Source organism: Tasmannia lanceolata, unplaced genomic scaffold (assembly GCF_043159265.1).
Source record: "Tasmannia lanceolata isolate RefF3 unplaced genomic scaffold, GAP_Taslan_0.1 ptg000006l, whole genome shotgun sequence".
Taxonomy (NCBI): Eukaryota; Viridiplantae; Streptophyta; class Magnoliopsida; order Canellales; family Winteraceae; genus Tasmannia; species Tasmannia lanceolata.
This window is the reverse complement of record NW_027518683.1, coordinates 9435295-9449547: the sequence shown is the minus strand read 5'-3', so window position 1 is coordinate 9449547 and position 14253 is coordinate 9435295. Positions and strand designations below refer to the sequence as shown.

General features: G+C 37.3%; 1 protein-coding gene and 1 long non-coding RNA gene across 2 annotated transcripts; one reads left to right on the top strand and one right to left on the bottom strand.

Annotated features, from left to right (window-relative positions):
• Window positions 1-1173: 1173 nt before the first annotated feature.
• On the bottom strand, window positions 1174-5462 carry LOC143879594 (uncharacterized). The gene is made up of 3 exons (XR_013251327.1): window positions 5252-5462; window positions 1333-1453; window positions 1174-1199 (listed from the first exon to the last, which is right to left on the bottom strand). It is a non-coding gene; the product is annotated as an uncharacterized LOC143879594 (long non-coding RNA).
• Window positions 5463-5632: 170 nt separating this feature from the next.
• Window positions 5633-12456, top strand: LOC143879593 (uncharacterized). The gene is made up of 5 exons (XM_077382049.1): window positions 5633-5833; window positions 5951-6071; window positions 6187-6290; window positions 11904-12035; window positions 12145-12456. The coding sequence occupies exons 1-5, from the start codon at window positions 5648-5650 to the stop codon at window positions 12169-12171; spliced, it is 570 nt and encodes a 189-aa protein (XP_077238164.1). The 5' UTR covers window positions 5633-5647; the 3' UTR covers window positions 12172-12456.
• Window positions 12457-14253: the final 1797 nt, after the last annotated feature.

Below are 14253 nucleotides of genomic sequence, written 5' to 3'. Positions count from 1 at the left end.
GTGAAACATGAAAGAGAAACGGAGGGTGGGTCGCTCTCACTCGTCTTTTATTTGTTTTGTTGGTATAGAGTAGAGTCACACAGGGAGAATGAGTGTTTGTTTGGAGAGTCAGAGTCACACACAGGGAGAATGAGTGGGTACCATACCATAGATGAAATCTTCGTCCATCTTGTCTTGATCAAGAGGATGATTAGATCAACATCATAGAATGACCCTAACTCTACTCTGTCGAAAATTTTAGTAGGATGATCCTAAACGTCCGATGTATAGAGTTTTCTAAGACTAACTCATCCATTTTAAACCTTCCAAAGATCGGAGTGTTAATCCTATCGAGATGGATTTTGAGGAAGAACCTTTAGATAGGGGCCTGCTCAATGGAATGCTACATTGAAAGGCACACAAAAAACACCCGCTACAAGGGCGCATCCAATGGACGCAAGGACGCCCTTCAATTTAGCATTCCTCCTATAATACATGCTAAAAATGAGTTTTCTTTTTTGCCATTCATTTTGTTTTGTGGAAAATTTTTATTTGAAATTTCTCAATGGGAACTTTTATACTGGCAAATTTTTATTGGAAAATTTTCTAGCATTTTCCAAACTCATTTTCAAAATAAAAATTTTCCCATGTTTTCAAGGAGAATTGTAAACCTGCTAAACCTTGGATTTTTTACATGGAATAATATTTTTTCATGGATTTTATTACCCCTCATGTATAGTATGAGTGGGGGCAGCCATTTTATGCCCATGCATAGCAAGAGATTTTTTAATTGGTGGCCCCACCAGATGAATGCGGGTTTTTTTTCTTTTTTCTTCTTAGGTCAGGGATGCCAAAGATCTGAAACGTAAACATATCGTCAAAAAATCCACCAACTATGCAATTACTTACAGCAATCCAAATGCCTTCCATCTCAATCTGGAAGTTATTGTGCATGGATGATCAGGAGTAGAGATCCTTCAAATAGTGCATGGACAGACTTATGTTTACACAACTAGCTCAGACAATATACACCTCAAACACTGACTTCATTTTTTTTTCCTTTTCTATGATACTCACATGAAACAAACCAGGTGAAAATACAATAGGTGAGTGCTGATACCACATTTCTACTAGTTGCCAACCTCTTGAGGTGTTGAAATGTCCGCTGTTTTATCCACCGTCGGTCTTATGGAAGGTAAGCATGAAGTGAGGGATCATAGCTGCAACAGAACAGGGTACATGCCATTTATAAATGGAGAGAGAGAGAGAGAGAGAGAGAGAGAGAGAGAGAGAGAGAGACATGATCATGTGTAGTACAATGTATGAGTTAAAGTGTTAAACAACAATACATACACCAAGGCACTGAGGTCTGCAAGGCCATCGATGAAACTATAGAGATCTGCAATGTCATAAGTGATATTCTGGATGGCTGGGTTAAGCTCCTTAAGCTTCCTTTCATACAGTCCACAGATTCCTGAGCATTCCAAATAAAAAACATCATTGCTATAGGCAGTAATACCAATTATGACAAACATTTTCAAAAGAGAAAGATATGACTGGCAGAATTGCAGGGCTTTTGACTTCTTTAGCTCCACATAGAGCTAGAGAAGCTGTTTTTTTTTTTTTTTTTGGTTTGGTAGTACTAGGATGGCTCTCTAAAAGGCCATCTTACCCCGCCAACAAAGTTATCGCTCTTACTATAGCTTGGGTGAGATCCCTTCCTTGCTTCAGGTTTATCTCTGCCCATGACCTATGGTACGGATGGAAGGTTATTTGCCCCAGCTCTACCCATAAGGCCAAGATTGTTCAAGAGTGGAAGCCGCCCCCCCCCCCCCCCCCCCCCCCCCCCCCGCCCCCGGGTTTTCTAAAGTTGAGCTTTGATAATCCGGGTCTTCCGGGTATCAGAGATGCCTTAAGAGCACACACACGGGGGGAGGGCTCGGGGCGATAATGGTTGCGGATTCTAGTGAAGCAGAAGTGCATGCTGTCCATCATGGAATTAAGCATCTTGCAAATGTGGATTTCGAAAAAGTTATAGTGGAAGGGGATTCTCTTAATGTTATTAGGTGGCTAAGTGGCTCCATATCCGTGGAGATTCGCCCCCTTTTTCGAAGAGATTCTAGAGATTGTGTGGGGGAAGCTCTTCCGTCTTTTGTTCAAAGAAGGAGATTGATAAACAAGGTAGCCGATAGGTCATCTAGGGATGACGTATCGAAGGAGAGCTTGGAGCTGTTTGACTTTCTCCCTCCCTGATCTTCTTATTTATTTTCTTTTCCCTTTATCTATATGTATCTCTTTTTTGTAGGTTGTGTTGACCATCTCAGTCTTCTTTAGTTCTCAAATAAAATTTGTCACCATATAAAAAAATAGTAGCAGTAGCAGTAGCAGTAGTGGTTGTAGGTTTTTGTTTTGTTTTGTAATAGTAGTAGTCGTTGAACATTCTAAGATGCATGGAAAAAACATACTAAAAGGAGATAAATTCTAAAATTCTATTTTTATTCAATGAGAATTCGTGACATGTTCAAACCTGTGTGCACATGATATGAGTGACTTCCTTTATCCGGTTCATTTCATTTTCAATGAAAATATCATGTGTCTGATGTTGCAGACAATGGCCTTAAAATACGATTTCATATAGGATACACTAGCTTCTTGTGTAACAATGTCCACTAGAATCAAGACAGCGAACTTTTTGAGAAGCCACGGGATATAACATTTGAACATTGTAAACATACCCATTGAAACACCTATTTCTATGAATTGCAGACCACAGTATGCATGTAACAGGGACTTTTAGAGTTCTGTCTATGATAATAAACTCATATAAGAAAGATAAGCAACAAACTGCACTGAGGAATACCTAAACTTTTAGAGAAAATTCAGTGATAAGCAGCAAACTGCACTGAGCAATACCTAAACTGTTAGAGAAAATTCAGTAAATAAATGTTAGAACCTACGTTTCAAAATATATCCAGGCAGCAAGGAATCTCGATTCATTTCGGAGCTGCCATTTTACAACAGGGATTGAACAGTTGCCTCTTTGTTGTTTTTGACCATCAATGTTTAATGAAAATCAAATGTTAGAAACAAAACTAGACGAGGGTTCATGTTCATCTGGCACAGTGATGTAGGACCAACTATGCCAGGAAAAGTTAGTCTGAAAAAATTACAGGATCTGAACCTAGACGACAAACTGGTCATTTGGATGACGTGAGCACTAGACTAAGTTCAGATTTACTAGGGTTTAAAAATATGGCTCAACTAGATTGATTGGGATTAATAAGATCACTTATGGCCCGTTTGGTTAGAAGGAAAGGTCTTTCCACATAGAAAGGGCTTCCCTTGTAAACCTTTATCCTTTCCATTATTCCTTGAAAACTATTTTGATTGTTTGGTTCAATAAAAATGAAAAGGAGAATTATTTCTCCTACCAAAAGCCTTATCATTTCCCTTACTTTCCTTGAAAACTATTTTGATTGTTTGGTTCAATAAATATGAAAAGGAGAACTTTTTCCTAAAAAATTAGGGGAGTGATAAATCGACTCCCATATATCTTAAATTGACTCCCCATGTGTCTTTCTCTCTCCTCTGGATTAGAGAGAGAAAGAGGAGAGAGAAAGACACATGGGGGATCGATTTAAGATATTTGGGACTCGATTTATCACTGCCCAAAAATTATTGCTCTTGTTTGGATCATTTTACGTGAAAAATGAAAATGAATATTTCATTTATATTCAGTGATAAAATACAATGATTAATGAGGCCCACATATATGCTAGTGAATCACATGTTAGTGGGGCCTACATGGAGAGCCCTAGTGGAAACAATAATGAACCCTACATGTATGCTAATCAGAGATCTACTAGTGGGGCTAAGTTAAGTTGGGGGGCCAACGTCCAAAAAACAATGGGACCCACATAGAGACCGCATAGAGTTACATACTAGTGGGGCTCACATAGAGGACATAATGGTAAAAAAATAGAGACCACATATATTTTAAAAAGATATATGCTCAAATGTTGCTCAATACTTCTTTTCAGATGGAAAGGAAAGGTTTTAAGATGGAAAAATTTAAGACAGAAAATGGGTGTTTTCCTTTCCGCATAGACAGACCTTACCACCTTGGAAAGCCTTTCCTCGCACAACCAAAAAAGGAAAGTGATGAAAACTTGGAAAAGGTTTGGTTTTCCTCTCAACCAGTTTCCACAATTTAAGTGCTAACCAATAAGGTCTTTAGAGGATTAAGATGTACTAAGAAAAGGATTAGAAGATTTAACAGTCCAATCTTAAGTATGCAGGGTCTAAAATTTCAGAACAGCACCAATGGCTTGCGTGGCGATTAGCAATAGAAATATAACACAAAGCTCAGGTTTTGAACTAATCGAAGGATTTGAGGATGATTCTAAACAGTTCACAGGGTTAACAGTCGTTGATGAAGATGAGAATAAAAAACTAGTGATCTGGTTATATTGGTAGGGAGAAAACGAACTCAGGATTTGAATTCAAAGCTATATTGCCTGATAGATTCACAAGATATAAGAAACCAAAGATGGTTCCTATAAAACATTCAAGTTCACTAGCTTTTTCTAATATTCATCACCAGTACAGTTGCAGTCATAATAGTTGTTACCCAACATAATATTACTAGACTTGGAAGCACAGTGTATTTTCGGCTGGACAGATGTGTTAGACAAGAACATGACGGTTGATCATCTTCGCAACTGCAAGGTCTTGATAGTAGACCACTGCGCACATGCTTAGAGACAGGGGAAACGATGGATCATCTCTTCATTCATTGAAAGACCACTAGAGAGGTTTGGTGATTCATTCTAGAGAGGTTTGATCTTGTTGTTGCATTCTAGAGCAGTTAGGCATGAAGTGGGTCTTACCCGCTCGCTTCACTCCTTGGCTCTCTAGAGGTACAGTTCTTTGGAACCTCATCATCGATGCTTTACTGTGATTAGTATGGAAGGAAAAGAAAATAGGAATCTTTAAAGGGACATTCAAGATCGACATATTTACAGCACAGGAAAATTAAGCATTTCTTCAGAATTCAAAGTAGAATGGTAAGATGAATACATATATATGCCTTCGAAGCCATACACCCAAATAAAAGAAAATTCTAACAGATTGAACGGTTTCAGTAGCTCTAGGTGTGTGAATTCAAGTTCTTGTTTGAGATTCGAATAGGTTACGAAGACAGAGAGATTTTTAATGATGATTGTATCCGAAAAGGAGCAAAGAAAAATAAAATAAAGGGGAAAGTGGTTACCATGTAGATTGCCCTATTGCAGACCGTTTTACGTTTAATGAAGAAGATTTTAGGTTTATTGAATGAAGACGATGAGGAGAGAATATGGAAATCAGTACGCAGAGGGCGAGAAATGAGGAGCTTTTTAGGTTTATTTGCTTTGAGATCTTTGCAACCTTTTCTTTTCATTTCAATTTGTTTAGGCCTTGTTTATTTCGGATTTGTGAGTCCCAAAATGATTGTCGGACCCCAAGTTACATAAGGGTCTTACGGAATTTTGGTTGGGTACAAATTTATGACTAATGAGACCACCCTTTTTAGTTTTTACTTTTTACACTAAAGGGGTGGTCCAGGGAAGAAAAGTCCGCAAATATATCACCTAAAGAGAAGGACTGGCCTTCTTGTGGGACCCACCAAATGGACGTTCCAGATTGTTCCACCCACAACATTAGGGTTAGAAAATCCCAACCGAGGATTCACGTGCTAAAATCAGGGCGGCCCTTTGCACACACTCTCTCTCTCTTACTCTCTTCAGCCCTTCTCTTTCCAGTCTCGATTCTCGTTTTTGCGAAGAACAGTTTCTCAAAATCATCAAAGAAGATGGTACTCTCTCTCTCTCTCTCTCTCTCTCTCTATGTATTGAACTGTTTTTATCTTAATGGGGTTCTTGTTTTCTTTTTAACTTTTTTTTTTTTTAATTTTAACTATATATGTTTATAGAGCACTGAAAGCGTGAATCCAAAAGCGTACCCTCTGGCTGATGCTCAGCTTAGCATAACCATCCTGGATCTTATTCAGCAAGCTGCTAACTATAAGCAGCTTAAAAAGGGTGCTAATGAAGGTAAAATCTGGAACTTATAAATCTTCTCTATTTTTTTTTTTAAATTTTTTTTAAAGTCTGATTTATGGGTTTATTTTTTGGCTTCTGGGTTTTCTGATTTTTGTTTGATTTTCAGCAACCAAGACTCTGAATAGGGGTATTTCAGAGTTTGTAGTGATGGCGGCTGATGCTGAGCCACTTGAAATCCTTCTCCATTTGCCCCTGCTTGCTGAAGACAAGGTATTATTTTATCATTTTATTTATTTTAATTCATGATTTCTCTGTATATCTTGAGTTCATGGGCTGTTTAATATTATATAATTATTATGCGTGTTTAGTTCTTTTGAGCTGTTCAAATTGAGCTCATAAGTTCTTAGTATTGTCTCGTACATAACTACATATTAAGTCTGTTAAAGTATAAAAGATAAATAACCCCTTTCTCCCTTTTGGAGAAGTTGGCAAGTTAACATGCTATCAAAGCCAAAGCCAAAGGTCCCGAGTTCAAACCTCCCAGATAGCAAAAATCCACATGCGATGGTCGGCCCAAAGTGGGACCACATGTGCCACGTGTTTGCCAAGTGGGCCACACGTGCGCGGGGGGGGGGGGGGGGTGTTAAAGTATAAAAGATAAATAACCCCTTTCTCCAACCCACCCGAGGAACCCATTTTTCCAACCCAACCTGACCCAACCCGATTTGCAATTTCCTCAACCCGATTTCCAATTCGGGTTGGGTTGGGTCGGGTTGACCCGATTTGATATGGTACCAACAGTTGACCACCTCAACTCAAGCCGGGTTGTTTTGGATTTTGAGAACCAATAGTGAGTCACCAATAATCAGTTTTTGACTCACAATCGGTTCTCAAAATCCAAAACAAATAGGGACTAACAATTAACAAAGGGAAATGTTATCCGCACTACTATATTTTGATGATCACACTCCTCACTTTATTAAAGTAAGGTATGGCCCGCATCATAGGATTATCCAAACCGTCCATTGTGGACTGTGGAGACTATTTCAATGTTGAAAAAGAAAAACATATAGAAAACTTCTTCAGATGGAATACTGTAATATTAATATAAACTAGGATCATATGTATATGTTGGAATTAACATCACTACTAAATGGGAATTTGAAATTTCCAATTCTGGTTGGGTCGGGTCGGGTTGCCCGACACCCCAACCCGATTTTCAATTCGGGTTGATTTTTCCCAACCCTAACCCAACCCGATTTGCGAAAAGCTTAACCCGACCCAACCCAAAGTCGGGTTGAACCCGACCCGAGTTGCATCCCTACTACTAAATTGAGTTTCTGGGCATTGAATCTAGTTGTGGAGGATTGACTTTCTAATACATTGTTTCAGAAGAATCAAAACTCTTTGCTTTAATAGTCGATTTGTCCAAGTTGACACCATTTTACCTTGGTCGAATTCTTGCCCGAGTCTGCATTTTACCCTACCAAGTCAATCAATACTCCTTCAACTCTCCCGATTCCTGACCTTGTCATCCGAGTACTCAGTCACATCAGCTAAGTACTCAGCTGCGCCGAGCTGAGTAGGGTTTGCTTTGGCCACACTTTGGCCTGCATCCATGTTTTGAAACACTGTTACTTCCCATGTTATTGTAGTTTTTTAGTTACGTTTGTCAGTAGCCTTTCCATTTCATTGCAGTTTTTTAGTTATGTGTGTCAGTTTTTGGCTCAACAGAATTCTTCTATAAGAGGATATCTTGGTATTCATTTTTGTGCATCTAGGTTTGATTTCTATATCATTTGGTGAAACTGTCAGTTGACATCACATATGATTTTGCTGCTTAATGGTATGAACATCACTTTCTATAACAATATAATTCTTTGGTTGACAGTTTCCATTATATCATTACTTTGCCTGACCGAGTTCTTCTAACAAGACAATATTTTGTTATCTATTATTTATTTATTTATTTACTTCTGATTTCTGTATCTCTTAATTATTAGGATACCACCAAGGCACTGACTATGTTAGAAAACCCCTTTTCTAACAAGACAATATTTTGTTATCTATTATTTATTTATTTACTTCTGATTTCTGTATCTCTTAATTATGAGGATACCACCAAGGCACTATGTTAGAAAACCCCTTTCTTATTGCTTAAACGAGGATCACTATAATAGTCTCAATAGAGATGAAGCTGTCATTGTGAGCTTTAATTCTGTGATTTCTCTTGATTTTAAATGTTTTGTTGCGGTTTTCACATAGTATATATGTATAAATCATCAACATGTACTTTATTTATTTGGAACCATTTTTGGGATTTGTACTGCCTGAGCAGTCATGTCACACATGAATTAGAAATTATAACTAGGACAATCTTTCAAGTTTAATAAATGACATCATTCCGTGTTATGATCGTTTAGTAAATAAATTTGATATGTGAGATGACTTTTCATGATCTTTTTCTGCTCATTAGCTTAACAGAGTTCTTCAATAAGAAGATATCCAGGTATTCCTTTTTGTGTATTTAGGAGTGATTTCTATATCATTTGATGAGAACTATGTCATATCACTTGTGATTTCGCTACTTAATGGTATGTATGAACGTCACTTACATAACAGTATAATTCTCTGGTTGACATTTTTCTATTATAATCATTACTTTGCTTGACTGAGTTCGTCAACAAGACAATATCTTGTTATCTATTATTTATTGATTTAGTTCTGATTTCGATATCTCTTAATTATTTGGATACCACCGAGGCACTGGCTATGTTAGAAAACCCCTTAAATGTGATCAAATATAGTGCCTAGTTTAAAGTGAAAGTTTTATGCCAGAAGACGTCCCCAAAGGGCATTACCGAACTTTAAGTGAAAGTTTTATTCGCAATATGGGGCTTGTTGGTATTAGGGGTTCAAGTACTTTTGGGAGGGCTTAGCTCTTTATTTCTAAATTAGGAGGGGAACCGATAAAAACCAGGTTTACAAGCATGCGCATTGCGTGTAGAAGAGCGGAAGAGAACATGAACCATCTCGTCATTCATTTGTGATGCTCAGTGGCTTTGGCATTTTCTCTTGAAGCTCCTTTGGATAATGTCGGGTCTTTCCAAAAAAGTTTGATTATTTGTTTGGAGGATGGCAACTTGGACCTTTTGTATTAGAGGGTGCACATTGTGGACAATTCTTCCATTCACCTTTCATTGGGAGATTTGGAAAGAAATACATGGCTAACTATTATGGGTGGCTTAATTCCAGTAGATCAGTGGAGAAGATAAAGGTATTAGTGAGAAAGTAATTTCGAGGAATTAGTCTCAAGATCTAATTCACATTGGGAGGGAAATGTTATAATGGACCAATAAAAACAAGCAGCAACTGTATGTTTGATCTACCGGGTGAGACTATAAAATTCAACGTTGGAATTTTATAGAAGTTACACTTCTAGCACAATTAATTGGGCTGGGGTTACCATGCATTGTTTATGTGATTACAGTAAAAAATATTGATGTATCTTTCAGTCATATCCTTCATGGATCCAATGAGAGAGTGGATGAATTGACTAGAGGAGTTTTTTGGCAGGAGTTATGTATCGGGCAACCAGGCAATCTCTGCCATATGTATATTGTACATAGTTTCTTTTTCATTATTGATACAGTTACTTTTTTTTAATGGTATATTGATACAATTACTTGTAAACAGAAAAAGAAAAGAAGAAACAGACAGTAAGCATTTTATTGACACAAATACCAATATAATAAGCTATCATTCAAAAAACCCAATACAATAAGTTTTTCAATTTGGATACATCCCTTATCATACAGACACTTAGATACTGAAATATTCTAAGAAAAAAAACTGGTAGAAGTTGAATTGTCTTTGTTGTGTTGTGGCTTGTTTCCAAAACAGTTAGGAAATGGTTTTAAAACCATATTACATGCAAACAAGTGGAGATGGAATTTGAAATTTGAAAAGAGAACAGTTATTCTCTTGGAATGTGTTTCTCTTGTGAATAGAGAGATGAAAGTGAGTGCGAAAGTCTCATCACTTGGGAAAGAGAGGTGAAGGAGAACACAGGTGATTAGAGAGACAAGACAATGTTTTCGGTTCATCTCTTGGCGAAGAAGCACCACCTTGATTTTTCGGTTATTTTTCTTGAGATAAGAGAGGAAAGAGATTTGTAGAGAAGGTTATCTATTGGAAAAGGAGGTGGAGAAGAACAAAAGTGTTGTTCGGTTGATTCTCTTGTATAGAGAAAAAGAGGAGATAAGAGAAAATGGGTGAGAGTTTTTGTCTTGGTTTTGTTTTTCCTCTTGTGAAGTGAAGAAGAAGAAGAGGTTTTCTCGTGTTGTGAAGAACAAATGTAAGTGGTTGAGAGAGGAAGATGTCCATCGAAGGAAAAAGTGGATTATGGGTTTACGGGATTGTATTAATCTCCATTCTGTAATCTTGTCATCTTTTCTCTAATAGTGGAAGAAGTGATCTCACTCATGGATGTAGGCCATTGTGCCGAACCACGTAAATTATATGTACTCTTTGTGGGCTACTCTCTTGTGATTATTGTGGTTGTTTCCATTTAGCCTTTGATTGTGGTTGTGTTATATGATTGGTTTCATTGGCCATAGGATTTTTCCCGCACATTCTTACATAACATAAACTTGTTTTGTGGAGTGCTACTTTGACTGTATCTCATTTGTCAATGAATATAATAGCAGCAAGCAATTGTTTATACTTTTATCTGTATGCTTGCTTTTCTTGTCTCCTAAATTTTTAGAACCCTATGTTATTTTGGAGGTGCACTACTCCAAGTTTGAAGCAGATGGTTATTTATATGCATTTTAAATCCCTCTTGGGGTGATGCTTGGGACAAAACTTTATGTCATTTGCACGGTATTTATTAATGCTGATTTTGGAATGAGATTTTAAAACTTCACTTATAATTGAGTTGTCCTAAAGCTCAGTTGAGTATTGGACTGATTTAAAAAGTTTTTACTAATTACTATTGCCTGACCTTTTGAGTTTTGCAAGCACTAGATCGACATTTCTGACTACCTGACAAAGTTTTTTCCAATGGAAAGAAATTCTTTCCTATCCTTTTAGAATTCACATGAGCAGAAAGAGTACCAAATTGTGTTTTTTCAGTACTCAATTGGTTTTTCTGGGTTAAAAAAATCCCATTTAAGGCATCATGGTCTTCATTTTTTCTTTTATATATAATATGTGTATAATGAATCTTGTGAATCATTGTTCAATAGGGATTGCTGCTGGGTTAGAGTTAGTGTGAACTTGGGTTGTGTCCTATCACCTATGAGAAGGATACTGGGGTAGCGTTCTCGCTGGGTGGGATTAATATGTTAGTTGAGTTTGAGTAGAACAAGAAGAGGTCTCATATACAGATGGTAAAGGCTCTTCTGGAAGAAAAATTTTGTTATTAGACAACTATTGGCCTTGAGTGGCCTTTCAGTTCTTTATCTAGGAGCTCTTCTATGCGAGCGCTTCATTAGCATCTCCATATTTTTTGTATCTTCTGTTTATTAGCAGTGTTATTTTCCAGCTTCTCCATCATGGATTTCATGTTGTTTTGCTATGTGCTGTGGTAGTGTTTCTGGATTTTGGCACAGAAATTTGACATTAAAGAGTCAGAAAGAAAACGATATGGGATATGCAGCTGAGGGGGAAAAAACCCACAGAACAGAATTCATACAGAACAACAATCTTGCCACACCATCTTATCCTCTATGAGTATATTGAAATCTTTTTTTACAGTATGCCTTGTATGATAAATATCTATTGTGAAGGTAGTAGCTGTAGTATTGTATCTTCAACTCTGAAGGGATCAACCATATAACAACTGCAAGAACCAGCTAACTGTAATATTTGACTTTGCAGAATGTGCCATACGTCTTTGTTCCTTCCAAGCAAGCTCTCGGCCGAGCTTGTGGAGTCACAAGGCCTGTGATTGCTTGTTCTGTCACAAGCAATGAGGGTAGCCAGTTGAAATCCCAAATACAGCATCTCAAGGTAAATCTTCCTTGCCTTTTAATGTCTAATCTCTATTGCCCGCTTCATTTTCGTCTTGATCCCCATTCTTATCCATTTAATTATCTTGAATTCTCTCTTTGAAATACAGGATGCCATCGAGAAGCTTCTAATCTAGATATGGAAACCTTTTCGGCATGATGGGCCTCGGTCTCTGAGCTTGATACTCTTTAAGAGGCTTGGACTGATGGAGTTGTGACAATATAGAACTAAGTATTCTTAGCTTGATACTATTTAAGAGGTTTGGACTTATGGGATGCTGTTGAGAGAAGAGAATGAAAGAAATATTTATGAAGTATTTGACTGACTGGAGATGAATTCTAATGGAATTGGACTAGGATATGGGCAATATTAGTGATGTTTCTTAATTACTCTTTTTAAAAGATAATTTTCGTTTGCCTTACTTATCTGTAGTTCTTTGAGCAAGATCTCTTACCAGTCGTTGTCTTTTTAATTCCCCTTCTAAAGAAACAAGAAGAGGTTGCAGGTTTGTCATTTCTACAAATGGGTCACAGAAAAATGATAAGGACCCTCTTGAAATAGTATGGGTCCCATTGCTTCAACCAGTTGGAATGTGTGGAGTGCAACTTCCCTACTCTGCATTTATTTATGGAAAGGGAAAATGGACCTCGTTCGTGTCGGAAGATAATGCATTAGGAGTCCTGAGATGGTTCTGCACCATTTAATCAATGTGTTAACTAGCAAAGAGAAAAATGCAGGAACATGTTGATCGTATGCTCCATGGAAAGATCCAATCATTTTACAATATTTTTCTAATTTGGTCTCATTAGCTATGAAAAAAAATCTGATTTTCCATCCTTTTCATTATTTAGCTATGTGAAAAATCACCTGAACTTGAGATAAAGTCATCTAGTTTTAACTATTCGCCTCGTAGTGATAATAGTCTTTATATTCTCTCTTTAAGAAATTTGAGAGAGAGAGAGAGAGAGTGCTTTTAGGTTAATCTAAGTATCAAAATTATCTTATATACCTTAGGTAAGCAAGAGAGAAAAAATAAACTAGAATTTTCTCCTTGTAGTGTGAAAAGGTGAGATTCATCTTACGCAAACAAGTTTTAGGTTAATCTAAGCCGGATGTATTCGGAGCTTGTGAGAGGGAGAGCCAAAGGTGATATTGTGAGTTTAGAGGGGGTAAGAGGATTGGGTGTTGAGGGGTGATTTTAATCTTTTTATCCTTGTGTGTTGCTCGTATATTAGAAGATTATGTTTTCACCTCAGGACGTAAGCAACGGTCGAACCACGTAAACTACTAAATCTTGTGCTTGTATGGCTTGCTTGTTTTTATTGTGGTTGTACTCTGTGGATCTTAATTAGTCCATCACATTTTTAACAAAGTATTATCTGAACTCTGGTTTAAAGTGGTCGAATTGGGCAAGAATAATAATTTTGGAGATTCTTGTATAAGGTGGAGTTTCATTAGGAGATAACCTTTGTCACAGATCTTTATCCTAGTGTCTCTTGATTTTAGAGTGGTTTAGATTGATAAAAAGAAGCCTAGATTGATCATGGTGGAATGGGAGAAAGATCTGCTCCTGTGATCTCCCTTGGGGAGAGGCAACATCTTAAAATTGAGGAGAACCACCTACAAGGAGTTCAAATTGAAAGTTTGAGATTGATAATTTCCACTAGACAACGTTTGGATACCCACGAGATTTAGATTTGGATTTCTCACATTTGCCGTTGAGATTTGGAACTAGATCATATTCTTAGATTTCCAAATCAGCCACAATAGTAGGAAAAAAAATCCGATTTTCAAATCTATTCTGCAAGACGTTATCTGGAAATCAATATTTGTGGCAATTACCTTCACCCTCGCTGCTCCTCTACCTTTCTACAGAAGCAGCCAGACGTCCCTCTCTCCCCCGTACAACATTAGCAAGAGGATGATTAATGTATTTTGCATCCAAAACTCAAATCCAAATCCAAATACAAAAGCATGAGGTATCCAAACGAGGCCTTAGGGTGATGATAAATACGCACCCCTTTGACATGAATTGACATCCAAAAGCATTAAAGTCTGCCACATACCTTCCTTTAAAGGGGTGCAAATTATCCTACAGGGGATGCGGATTCATCATAACCATTTTCATTATTTGAAAAAGGGTGAATGACATCCTATATCAATAGGGCCTGCCCAATGTGTTGAAAGGAAGTGATAGGAAGCCAGTAAAGAAATGCAG

What these genes read in the sequence shown, in the direction of transcription:
- LOC143879593 (XM_077382049.1), top strand. Translation starts at nt 5,648, where the DNA reads ATGGACGTTCCAGATTGTTCCACCCACAACATTAGGGTTAGAAAATCC. An exon ending in CCCTGCTTGCTGAAGACAAG is followed by an intron (nt 6,291 to 11,903) that starts GTATTATTTTAT and finishes TTGACTTTGCAG; the next exon opens with AATGTGCCATACGTCTTTGT. An exon ending in CCCAAATACAGCATCTCAAG is followed by an intron (nt 12,036 to 12,144) that starts GTAAATCTTCCT and finishes TTTGAAATACAG; the next exon opens with GATGCCATCGAGAAGCTTCT.